The 12414-nt window shown below is 32.7% G+C and overlaps 3 protein-coding genes across 4 annotated transcripts in view; 1 reads left to right on the top strand and 2 right to left on the bottom strand.

Moving 5' to 3' along the window:
- LOC132173916 (uncharacterized) overlaps positions 1–267 on the top strand; it is a 46766-nt gene extending 46499 nt beyond the window's left edge. The window contains exon 4 of one of the 2 annotated variants that reach the window (XM_059585595.1): positions 57–267. The gene's annotated coding sequence lies outside the window, so the exon portion shown is untranslated. Of the gene's footprint in view, positions 1–15 lie in introns of both variants that reach the window. The other variant, XM_059585596.1, reaches the window with a different exon arrangement.
- Positions 268–2313: 2046 nt separating this feature from the next.
- On the bottom strand, positions 2314–2927 carry LOC132174534 (probable indole-3-pyruvate monooxygenase YUCCA7). The gene is given in 3 exon segments (XM_059586173.1): positions 2314–2629; positions 2715–2797; positions 2799–2927. Coding segments are annotated over 3 exon segments (528 nt in total).
- A 4780-nt stretch (positions 2928–7707) lies between these two features.
- Positions 7708–11542, bottom strand: LOC132174533 (disease resistance protein At4g27190-like). Its single transcript, XM_059586172.1, has 3 exons — positions 11363–11542; positions 8642–11227; positions 7708–8157 (listed from the first exon to the last, which is right to left on the bottom strand). The coding sequence occupies exons 1-3, from the start codon at positions 11540–11542 to the stop codon at positions 7708–7710; spliced, it is 3216 nt and encodes a 1071-aa protein (XP_059442155.1).
- Positions 11543–12414: the final 872 nt, after the last annotated feature.

The following is a 12414-nucleotide window of genomic DNA, read 5'->3' as shown; positions in this document are numbered from 1 at the left end:
TTTGTTTGTACGTAGCTTTGACTGAGTTAACATTATATTCCCTTTTTTCTCCTCAGGTGTGCAGATATTCTTTCATTCTCCTGTGGGGTAATCATTAACAGTTTTAATATAGTGGGTGGAAATTTAGAAAATAGTGTGATGCAGAATTGTGAATACTATGCTGTGAGGTTTCATCTACAGTTTACTTTTGTAAATAACACGTACAATATAATATTTTCAATAATCAGTTATGATATGTAAATAATAGCATCATGTAATAACTCTCTCTCACTCTTTCTTTATTCTATTAATTCAAATTTTGCAGGCTAAAAGTCTCTCTCTGTCTATATATATATAAAATACATATTTAAAAAATAACATTTGAAAAATTTATGTTTTCAAATTACATTTAGGTAATACGATTTCAAAAGTGAAGCTGTAATTTTACTAAACACTTAATTATATTTTTAAAAATTATGTTTTCAACATGCATGTTTGAAATCTCTATCTTTTTAACTTGCGCATTTTAAAATCACAACACTTTGAACTTGTTGTTCTGGTACATTACTCGTACGTATTACTGGTCTAGTTTTGTGTACCCATTCTTGAAACTTCAGCACTTCTCTACATAATCAAGATATTGGTTAAAAACTTACAAAAGAAAATAAAGATATTGGTTTAAGCATCGTTAATTATCTTTGCTAGATAATTTTGCAGGCTAAAATTACATTTTTAAACAAAATTTCGGGCGACCATCAACTTTTCTAAATCCAACCGTTTTGGTGTAATAAAAGAATAACACAGTAATGTTATGAACTATATTTTTATTTTATAATACTTACTTGACAATTTTAATCATTATTTATTTATTTTTAATTTTTTAACATTTTTAATTTTTTAACAATGAAATCATTATATACCTCGTTTGAGTACTGGACGACAACTAATTTAATAGAAAAAAGGAAAGATTCCAAAGCGCAAACCTAACAAATGAAAGTGAGTGGGGGTATATTATACAAATGGAAGAGCTTTAGATATTCCGCTTCATGTGATATTGGACCTTTGAATTCAACTAATAACATGCTTTTTATTTTTTATTTTAATATATATAATCAGATCATGGCCGACCACGCATGTCAAAAAATGGGTCCAAATTGATTTATTTTAGTACAAAACATAGACACCCATGTATGCCCTAAATTTGATTAACAGAAAAAGTAGTGTTGTGTTTTTCTCCTTTCCTTCTCTTTCTCTTCTTTTTATACTGTGGCTGACGAACGTTAAGGAAACGGTGTTTTAGAAAAGGGTCCCTCCATCATCTTCACCACCCCACTTCCATCACAAAGCAAATGCTAGCTTATAATTAAAGTGGCTTTTTTATTTTTTATTTTTTCTGATGACAGCCAATAATGGACGGTATAAAAATGAGCAATATGATAAACCTAATCTTTTTTTTTTTTTTTTTTTAACATGATAAACCTAATCTTAATTCCGTGAAAATTAGCGTAATTGACCCAATGGAGCGGTCAGTTTATTATTATGCCCTTCTCCTAAACTCAATTGCATGCGTTGTTTTGTTGATCGATGCTACCAAAAAAATTAAAAATAATAATAATAATAATAATAATAATAACATAAATAATGTATCAGTGACACATTTTTTAAAATAATAAATTACGCTGTGACACAAAATTTGTAAAACAAATTTTAAAAAAATAAAAAAAAATTAGGAGGAGAAGCATTTCTCTTATTTCACATATCTAATATAATATATAATAGGAGAGTTTTAGACAGGAAAGTCTAAGAGTTTGACACGTGGCATTCTAATTATCTGACAAATCATTATATTAAATGAAACTGTGCGTTTAAATATTTTGAAGTTTTAAGTAGAATGGGCTAATATCATGACATGTGTCATTCCATTTAAAATGAAAACACATGTTTTTTTTCAAACTACCCACTTTCTCAATCTTAACTGCCATATCTAATCTGATCTAATATATATATCTAATCTAATCTAATCTAATCATCTAATCATCATCATATATATGAAAGCGGAGTTTTAACATAGAGAGGCTAATATCGCGACATGTGGCGTCTTTTTATGAAGACAATTGTCCAGGTTTAAGTGTAAAACAAACGTTTAGTTTTTTTTTTTTTTTTTTTGAACAAAAACAAAGCTTTGGTGAAACGTTGTACCTTCAATTATTTTCAAAAAATAACTTATCCAATAAATAGTAAATCAAACCTCTTTTAAAACCACGTATCTAAATCAAACCTATTTTCCAGACCTCTCTCCTCACTTTGCTTCTCTTAAACGTCTATGGCATGCGGTTATTCCAATATAGAGCATCTCAAGGGGACAACTATGGAGAAGAAGATGGCTTCGGGATGTTCTACATGATGCAGGGGGACCTCCATGCCCGAATTCCCACAACCAACAACTAATACACGCTCCCCACTATAACTCTCGCCGGATTTGTAGTCACAAGCATGCATGACGTCGCCACCAAACTCTTCGAAGCCTTCAAACTTCGGCACCACTTTCTCTACATTCTCACTGTTGGTTGGCCACCACGAGCCACCAGCAAATGTACTCAACTTGATCGCCATGGTTGTTTGAACTGCTTTCTCTATTGGTTTGGATCCTCTACAAACCAAAAGTTTCGGCATACTTAGTAGACTGCACTATTTCATTGAAGTGTTTCGTATAGGATTCAAGGTAGTCGATAAACTGATATTTTGTGGGATATTCCAAAAACTCCTTCAGGAATGGAAAGTTGGGTAGTTGGCAAAATTGTTTGGGGAGATGAAGCTAGCTTGAGGCGATAGTACGTTTGGTTTTGCCACAGAGAGGCAAAGCAAAAGCAATCAGAAATTAAGAGAGAAAGAAAAAGGAGAACCATCATGGTTAGGCTCTCATCCAATCGAGTTTTGAAGGTTCCCATTTTTTTCACTTAAATAAATTTGGATTTTTATTTTTTTAAAATTCTTTGTGATGTATATTTCGGTAGTTGTTGGTGTCACTTTGATTAGGAAAATTACTCTTTTCAAATTCGTCAATTTTGAACTTGGTTTAAAACACCATGTTTTATACTTTCGCTCCAACACCACTTCCCCTCATTTTCACGCATAGAAATTTGGATTTTTCTTTTTTCTTTTTTGGTGACGTGCATTTCGGTAGTTGATGCCAATTTGATTAAGAAAATTCCTCTTTTCAAATTCGTCAGTTTTGGACTTGGGTTAAAACACCATGTTTCACACTTTTACTCAAATGCCACTTCCCCTATTTTTCACGTATAGAAATTTTGATTTTTTTTTTTTTTTGTGATGTATATTTCAGTAGTTGTTGGTGCAAATTTGATTAATAAAATTACTCTTTTCAAATTCGTTTTGGACTTGGTTTAAAACACTATTTTTCACACTTTTACTCAAACACCACTTCTCCTCTTTTCCACGTATAGAAATTTGGATTTTTCTTTTTCTTTTTTGGTGATGTATATTTCGGTAGTTGTTGGTGCCAATTTGACTAAGAAAATTACTCGATCTTTTCAAATTCGTCAGTTTTTGACTTGGTTTAAAACATCATGTTTCACACTTTTACTCAAACACCACTTCCCCTCTTTTTCATGAATAGAAATTTAGATTTTTTTAATTTAATTTTTTTTTCTTTCTATTATATTCTTCATTTATGATGTATATTTTGGTAGTTGCTGGTGCTAATTTGATTAAGAAAATTACTCTTTTCAAATTCGTTTTGGATTTGGTTTAAAACACCATGTTTCACACTTTCACTCAAACACCAGTACCACTTCCCCTCTTTTTCACGTATAAAAATTTGGATTTTTTATTTTTTATTTATTCAAAGCGAGAAAGGGGGATTTTGATTTGGTTTAAAACACCATGTTTCACACTTTTACTCAAACACCAAATTCCCTCTCATTAAACGTAAGTTTTAAACTAAATGTCATATTTACATTTCGAATGTAAGTTTTGCATTGAAATCTCAAATATATCTGTCTCACCCTTAACTTCGACGAATTTTCAGTTTCTTTCCCTAATCAATAGAGATTCATGAGGATGTATTTTGTTTGTTAAATGTAGGTTACTTTACATTTGCAGGCCGTCTTAAAAAAGAATGATAAATAAAGCATTTGTTTCTTTATTTTTTATTGTTTTGTGTTATTTTTTGTACTAACTTTTATATTATTTTTTTAACTTCTGTTCTAAAAGTAGTTTCATTTATTATTATATATTGAGATTTGAGAAGATGTTTAGAAAAAAAATTATGTATTTGACAAGACTTTTTTGTATACATGTGAATTTAATTGAAACCAAGAAAGTACACAGAAAAAGAAATTAATTTATTTTCTATTATATTACTATTTTTCATATTTCTGCAACAAATACAAAAAGACAATTAATTTATGTTATATTAATATTAATTTTGATTAAGTCCTGGAAATTGTATTTGTAGATCGTGTTGAAAGATAATGGTAAATAACGTAATAGAGAATGATAAATAATCCATTTGTTATTTTTATCATATGTTGCTCTACACTCTGAATTCCATTTTTTGTCCTTATTGGTTGATTAAATTTTTATATTATATTTTTTTTTTTGTCTAAAATTAGTTTCTTTTATGTTATAATTAAATTGATCACTTATTTCACTAATTGGTTTATGTTTAAGATGATCAGGATAAGTATTAGAATATCATCTTTAAGAATCATGTGTTATCTAACCTACTGAATTTAGTTTCGATTTATCCATTACAACTGCTCTAACAACTGATCGAGAATATATATAAAATTCTAATCCATATTGCAACGCATTCCATGCATGTGAATGTAACTTCTTTTTTAAAAAAAACTTTTTTTTTTATTTATTTATAATTTTTAGATTTTGTTCATCCATTTTAATGAAGATTTTGTTTATTTTATATTTATTAAAAAAAATTGTTTATTTTGCTTTGTATTTATTTCAAATGTTCAAAATTATATGAGTTTTATTTGTATTGAAATATAATATGTCTATATTTTAATTTATTTGAATGTTTTATGGATTTTTTTTTTGTTCATTTTGTGTGACTTACTCGGATTTTCATGCATTTTTGGAATTTTTTTTTCTTCTCTTCTTAAGAGCAAAAGAAGGAAAAAATTTTTATTTGATTGTTGTACATAAAAGGAACATAAACTCTTTCAAAACACTAAATGTATAATGAAGCATTGAACCTGACGTGAAATGAAATTATTTGTTTTTGTTTATTTTGCTTTGTATTTTTTTTTTCTTTTTTTAGATGTCCAGAATTTATGAATTTTATTTGTATTAAGATATAACAGGTATCACATCATGTGTTCTAGATCTCTTTCCCTAATCAATAGATATCAAGGATCGATTTTAATTGTTGTTAATTTGCAATTAGTTTATTTGATGAAATATGTGTTTTTCTTTAAAAAAAATGTTTGGGTTATGAAATTTGCATTTGAAGGGGTGTGTTCAAAGAGAATGATAAATGATGTAGCAAATAAGTAAATAGTATATTTATTTTTTGTGGTTATGTGCTTTTGATTCCATTTTTTGTCACTATTTTTTGTTTTAACTTTTATAATATTTTTTTTACTCTAAATATAGTTTTTTTTAACGTTATATATACGAACAATTGTCTAAAGAAAAAATATCTAATTGACATGACTACTTTCTATACCTATGAATTGCATTTGGATTGAGAAAAGTATATGGACAAAAACTTTATAATGCAAAAGTATGGTTGGAAGAAAAAAAAAAAGAAGAAAAAAACCTCTATTTGATTGGACTTCATCCTATACCTTATAAATTTCATTGCTTATGTTTTTGTTTATGCTTTTGAGTAAAGAAGAAAGATAAATGATATAATTCATTTATTTTTTAACCATGATTTAATGAAAGTTTTTTGGGTAGCCAATTAATTAATTGAATGAGGAGAAGGAAATTAGTATTTTAAATAAACTTCTCTCTCAATGCTTTTTTTTTTCTTTTCTTTTCTTTTTTTGTCATTTATACGTCCACTAATTATTATTATTTTTTTCTGTCCTATCATTTTTAAAAACAATCCGTGCATTGCACGGGATACAAGCTCGTTTATATAATCATACTAATATTATTGCCACCTAATATCCACTAAGAAAACCCCTCCAGTTTTCACCGATCCGAACATAGGAAGGTTCGCATTTAATATGAAAACGACCTCCTCAACATGTTTCTGTGCTCTACCAATAATATATCATGTTTATTTATTTATTTATTTTTGACATATAACCACAAGATGGAAGGAAATTCGAACTAGTGTCTTTCATTTTATGAGGCGTGATTCTAATCGATTGAATTACTTCTTGAGGACAATAATATAACATGCATGTTGAGACACCACACATGACACAACCTAAAGCTTGGGTCTATGAGTTTGAGTCCAAATCCAATAATACTATATTAATCGCTCACATTTCTTACATATTTTAATGTGAGACTGTACTCATTTAGACTCACACAACAGTAAGAGTTTTTAAACCAGCAAAGCAGCCAACACAGTTAATTACCAAGTCTTCTAGCATTTCACTCAGTCCCAAACAATTATCTAAGTAAAGAGAACTTGCATGACGACTCAACAATGGCCCAATCCGTTCTTCTGAACAAAGAGCAAGACACCACCCTTTTTTTCATGTCTTGTCTGCAGCTAGAGAGATGGAGGCAGAGGGGAAAATTGAGAAACCCTAAAGAAAATGAGAGCACATTATAGATTTACATACATTGGTTTTGGGCCATATCTGGGTCCCCCAACCTCAATAATCTAATCTTCTACTACTAGTCTTGTTCTCCATTTGGCTAAGACGCTTTATATATATAATTAAAGTTATTTCACCAAACATGTTGAGCAAATATAACGAAAATGCCACGGCCTTTACCATTCTTGCATCTACAAAGAAAGCCGCTAGAGTTGCTGATCGTTAATAATGAAAGTCACTTTGCTTATTAGTTATTAGTATCGATTGGCTTGGGTCCATCTGTACATGGCAAATATAAATGTCACACTGAATGAAATGGGTATGTATTTGCGCACTTTGGAAAGTTGTTTGGCACATCAATAATTATTTGTATTTGTATGCTATTTCCACACTTTGGTGTACACCTGTTTTTCACACCTGAGCTTTAGACTTTCATTTCAAATTAAAACAGAGATTATATCCTTTAGCTTGGTCTGGATATATAGTCTTTATCTCTTGACCCTTTCTTTAATTTTTGAGGCATTATTTAAGGCCTTTGAGATCGAGATGGGGAGATCGAGGTTAAGAAATCAATCAGCATTTCATGAGTGTAGAGCATTTGCAAATATTGAGCTCCATTCTACATCCGTTTTGTTATTTTCTTTGGTCATATTTGGATTAATGTGCCTCTTTCTTTTTTTGTTTGCTTGCAGTTTTGAGTTGCATTATATTCCTTTTCTTTTTTTCGTCAGGTGCGCAGATATTCTTTCATTCTCCTGTTGGGTTCATTAACAGTTTTAATATAGTGGGTGGAAATTTAGAAAATAGTGTGATGCAGAATTGTGATGCTGTTGGGGTTTCATCTACTGTTGAGTTTTGTAAATAACACGTACAATATATTTTCAACAATCAGTTATGATATGATATGTAAATAATAGCATCATGTAATAACTCTCTCTCACTCTTTCTTTATTCTATTAATTCAAATTTATTCTCCTACCTCTCTTCCCATTTTATTAAGGCGAAATGCTGAAGAGTACTTGATTGTTGTAGATTCATATTTCGTTGTGTCATTGAGTATCAAGGGAAAAGGGGTCGTTGCTACTTCTTCGGATTTAGGGAAAGCTGCAAAAGTTGTAAACAATTGTCTAAAAAGCCCTGCTGCTTGATGAATCTGTTCGTCTTTAAGCAGAAGCTCTTCAACCTCCTCAACCCACTTAGTAACTAGAGGTTTCACTACTTTTCCTTCTCTCTCAGCTAATTCTGTTTCATTTTTCACTTCATCTTTGACAGCCAATAGGGCTTTCATCTCCTTTTCCAAAATGTCAAGGTTTGATTGGAATTTGACTATGTCTTTGATCATAGAATAGATAGAGCCACACAGAACCCGACCAGCTGCTACAACCACTTCACCAACAACCGAAGCCATGTCATCAAACTAAAAACTATAGAACCAAACATAAAGATCGGAAATATTAATTTATCTTCCTCATTTTTCTAAGCAACCAAATACAATATCAGATCCGAACAAAATATGAACAAAACCCAAATCAAGGAAAACCAGAAAACTATGAACAAAAGCTCACCAGAAAATCAGACAATATATATATATATATATATTCTTTGAGTTGAATTTGGTGGACCTTTTTCAAAAATACTGCTGGAAAGTCCCGGAAGAGAAAACAAAACCGATGAGGAAAAGCTTTTTTTAAAGCAAGAGGTTCTCCATCAAGCATATGCTTTATATAATAAGCACTTGTACACAAATTAGTGCAAATAGAAAAGCCTCCATGTACAACAATTCACACAAACAAACCAAACAATAAATTATTACAGGCATTACTCTCATTCACTCCCTCTTGCATGCCCATGCCCAGGTTCTAAAATGGATATGGTTGAAAATAAGGCTTCAGACTTGTTACGACTGTGCCATCTTGCCACTGCAATGCGTTCCACCATTGCGATTCTCCTCTTATTTCTTTGATTTTTTTTGCATTTTGGGCCGTAAGAGGCAGCTTCCTAACACCATTGCACTTGAATACATAAAGCTGTTCTAGAAGCGGCCATGTCTCTTCGTCTCGGCAAAAAGTCCTTAATTTGGGAAGCCACTCCAACTCCAGTATCCGTAGTTTTGGAACAATAGGATCTGGACAGATTAGTTTCCCGGGAACATAACTAAAGAGATCACCTAACTTGTCACAGTTCCGTACCTTGATTACTTTTAGGTTTGGCAGGACCTCAATGAAGTAACCATAGGAAAGAATATATTCCATTTTAGAACAGCCCTCCACTTCTAGTGACTTTAGTGCAGGAAATCTCAGTCCAAGGTGGTTAAGCAATTCTGAAATGCTTTCTCCGTAATCCAGGTTTCTGAGATAAAGTTCCTCTAGGTTTGGCAGTGGATCATAGTTTCCTTTCTGACCTTGCCATACACTATCGCTACAGTTCTCAATAGAAAGAGATTTCAAACCAGCAAAGTAGTCAATACAGTCAATACTGACCATATCACTCAGCCCACAACATTTCTTTAAGTGAAGAGAATCTGCAGCTTTCAACAATGGTCCAATCCGTTCTTCCGAATTAAAAGTCATACCGCTCAGAGACAACACCATCCTTTTGCCATGTTTATTTGGTACAGAGTTTGCTTGTGGGCCAATGAAAAATTGGAATCTTTTTAATTTATTTATCCAGGAAATATCTTCTGAGCTGAGACATGGGATCCCCTCTAATCTTATAGATAAGTTAAGTAATCGCTTGAGGCATTTGAGATCTTCAAAACATGCCATTTCCTTTGGCACACGATCTCTCTTCAGCCTGAAAGAGAAATGACTACATGTCATATCCAGAGCCTCTAAACAAGACAACCCAGATATAATTCCAGCTTCAATGGTTTCTAGGTATTTAGTGGAGGATAGGTTTAGGTGCTTCAAGTTGCTCAAGTTTTCCATCCATCTTGGTAATTCACTGATAGAAGTGGCAGACAGGTCGAGCACTTGAAGTTTAATAAGCTTATCCAGTGGAGATAACTTTTCAAGATAGGAGCAACCCCCTAAAAGAAGAGCACGGAGTTCACTAAGTTGAAGTAGAGAAAGAGGCATTGAGTGGATGCTGGTTCCACCCATATTCAAGATCCTGAGTGCTTCAAATCCTTGCAGGAATTCTTCAGGAACTTTGACAATGGGAGTATTACCTTGTAGTAGCAAAGTGGAGGCATTTGAACATTGTACCACACAATCTGGCAACGTTACTATCTCGTTATTCATGAATGAAACTCTTTTGAGTGAATTATCATTTAACTTATCAATTGGCATCTTGCTTAAGCCAATCCCTGAACGAACTAGGGATTTACATCCATCCTCTGAGGATGATGCAATCCATATAGCAACATCACGAACAACATTATGCATCTTTACAGTGTCCTCGTCGGCACCATCTTCCAACAAGCAAGAGTCTTTTAGATTTTCAATCAAATCAATTACTCTATTAAGTGAATCTTCATAGTTTTCTTCATCTAGGAAACCTTCTGCCTGCCAACAATATACGAGTTCACTTATTGCAATTGAAAAGCCCTTGGAAAACAAAGAGCAATACAGGAAACAATATTTCATTTTTCCTTCTAATGAGTTGTAACTCCTCTTCAATGGCTGATAGACCTTTTCCTCGATGTGTGGTGGACAATACATTGATCTTTGCAATTCCTTCAAGGTATGCTCCCACTGTTCGACCTTTTCCTTTCTTCTCATATCAGCTCCCATGGTGACAAGGGCCAAAGGCAATCCGCAACATTCTCTAGCAATTGCTGTTGCAATTGGTTTAATGTCTTTAGAACTGGCTACATCCCCTGCATTTTTACCAAACAATTGCCAAGCTTCTTCATCGTTTAAAATAGCCACTTTAACTTCAACATCTGTGCTCATGTGCCTACAAACATGAAAAGATCGAGTTGTCAATATGATCTTGGAACCCTTATGATCTTCAGGCTGTGGGACACCCAATTTGTCTAAATCAATTTCCTCCCAAACATCATCTAGAATGAGCAGAAATTTTTCCTCGTGCTTGAGTCTGCTACAAAGTCCAATAGCGATTTCATCCGGGCTTTCTTCCGCTTTCACCTCCAAATTCAATCTTTGAGCTATTTTTTTCTGGACATTTTTCTGGACATTTTTCATGTACTCCGAGTTCTCGAGAACAGAAACAAATATGACGATGCTAAAAGGATGCCTTGAAGAAATGAGTTTATTGTTCAAAGTTCTTACCAGTGTAGACTTGCCCACTCCTCCCATCCCCCAAACACCAATTCTCCGGATTCCATCGTCAGACAATTGTCTCATAATATCATCTAAAATTTTTGATGATGTTTTTTGATCTTGATTAAATGTGTCTCCAGGAATCTCCACCACCCCTCTGTGCTTTGGATGATAGACAACCAAATCGTCCAAATGTGGTCTTCCTTCTTTTCGGAGTCCTATCTCTTTCACCTTTTCTGCCACTTCCTTTCTTATTCTATACTGCTTAAAACAATTTACAGAACGTCTGAAACGTGTCACTGCTTGAGAAATCTGTTCGACTTCAGTCTTAAGCTCTTCAACCTTCTTAAGCCACTCTGTAACTTCAGGTTTCACTTCTTTTTCTTCTTTCTTAACAAAATTTGTTTCCTTTTCCACTTCATCCTTCACAACCAAGAGGTCTTTCATCTCCTTTTCCAAAATGTCAAGGTTTGATTGGAATTTGACAGTGTCCTTGATCATACAATAGATATAGCTACAGAGAAACCGACAACTTGGTACCACTACGTCTTTAGCAATCTCAGTCAGCACTTCCATGCCTACCGTTTTGCTATGTGATCGAGATGCCACAAGCTGAAAAAAATTCACAGCCAAACTGCACAAGAACACCAAGTGTACGTTAGATATAAAAAGTTAATTTTTGGGAACTGGGAACTATTTTATTTTTTTTACTCCCTAAGTAAATGTATCATTTCAATTTAGTACCTGCCTTGTAAATCCCGAATTTAAATCCTTAAGTAGTTTTTGGAGAGTTTCAATGAGCAATATTACATACCTTGTCACATCAAAATTCTTTACATGATATTTTTCAAACCTATCAACTATGCAAATCTAATTGTTCACTTACAATCATACAACATTTTATACCTTAGGCTTACTATTGCTAGCTTGAGCTCTTGATCTCGTTGTCGCCGTCTAGTCGTCTGACACTACTATGACCTGTCAATGTAAACAAAGTTTATATATGGAAAGATGAGTTCACGACTCAGTAAGTAAGCTAGCTAGTGCTCGTGTGTGACTCTGAACATTTCATCATGCATATAAAATTATATATAATGCAGTAGTGTTCTTTTTTCCTCATTTCTTTTCACTTTCCAGTTTGATATCCTTGACTATTGATATTGTTGAAGACCTAGAGCGAAAAAGCTTGCTATATACTAAAAAGAAGTAGCATATGCATCTTTTCCAATCATTTGTGATATCTTATTCATGAATGCGACTTGGATTTTTTCCTCTTTGCTTGATTAATTTGGTCCTTTATTCCCCATTAATGTTATTACTGATACGTTGATCGTCTTTAATGTCTCAATTTTTCTTGGATATTGGTAAGGTTCTGTGTCAGGGATACTGGATGGTATTATGAAACTCTGCTTGCAGTTTTGTTGGAATATAGAAAACCAAGAAAACAG

This window comes from Corylus avellana, chromosome ca3 (assembly GCF_901000735.1).
Source record: "Corylus avellana chromosome ca3, CavTom2PMs-1.0".
NCBI lineage: Eukaryota > Viridiplantae > Streptophyta > Magnoliopsida > Fagales > Betulaceae > Corylus > Corylus avellana.
Note: the sequence above shows the minus strand (reverse complement) of the source record. Positions and strands in the feature narration are given on the sequence as shown.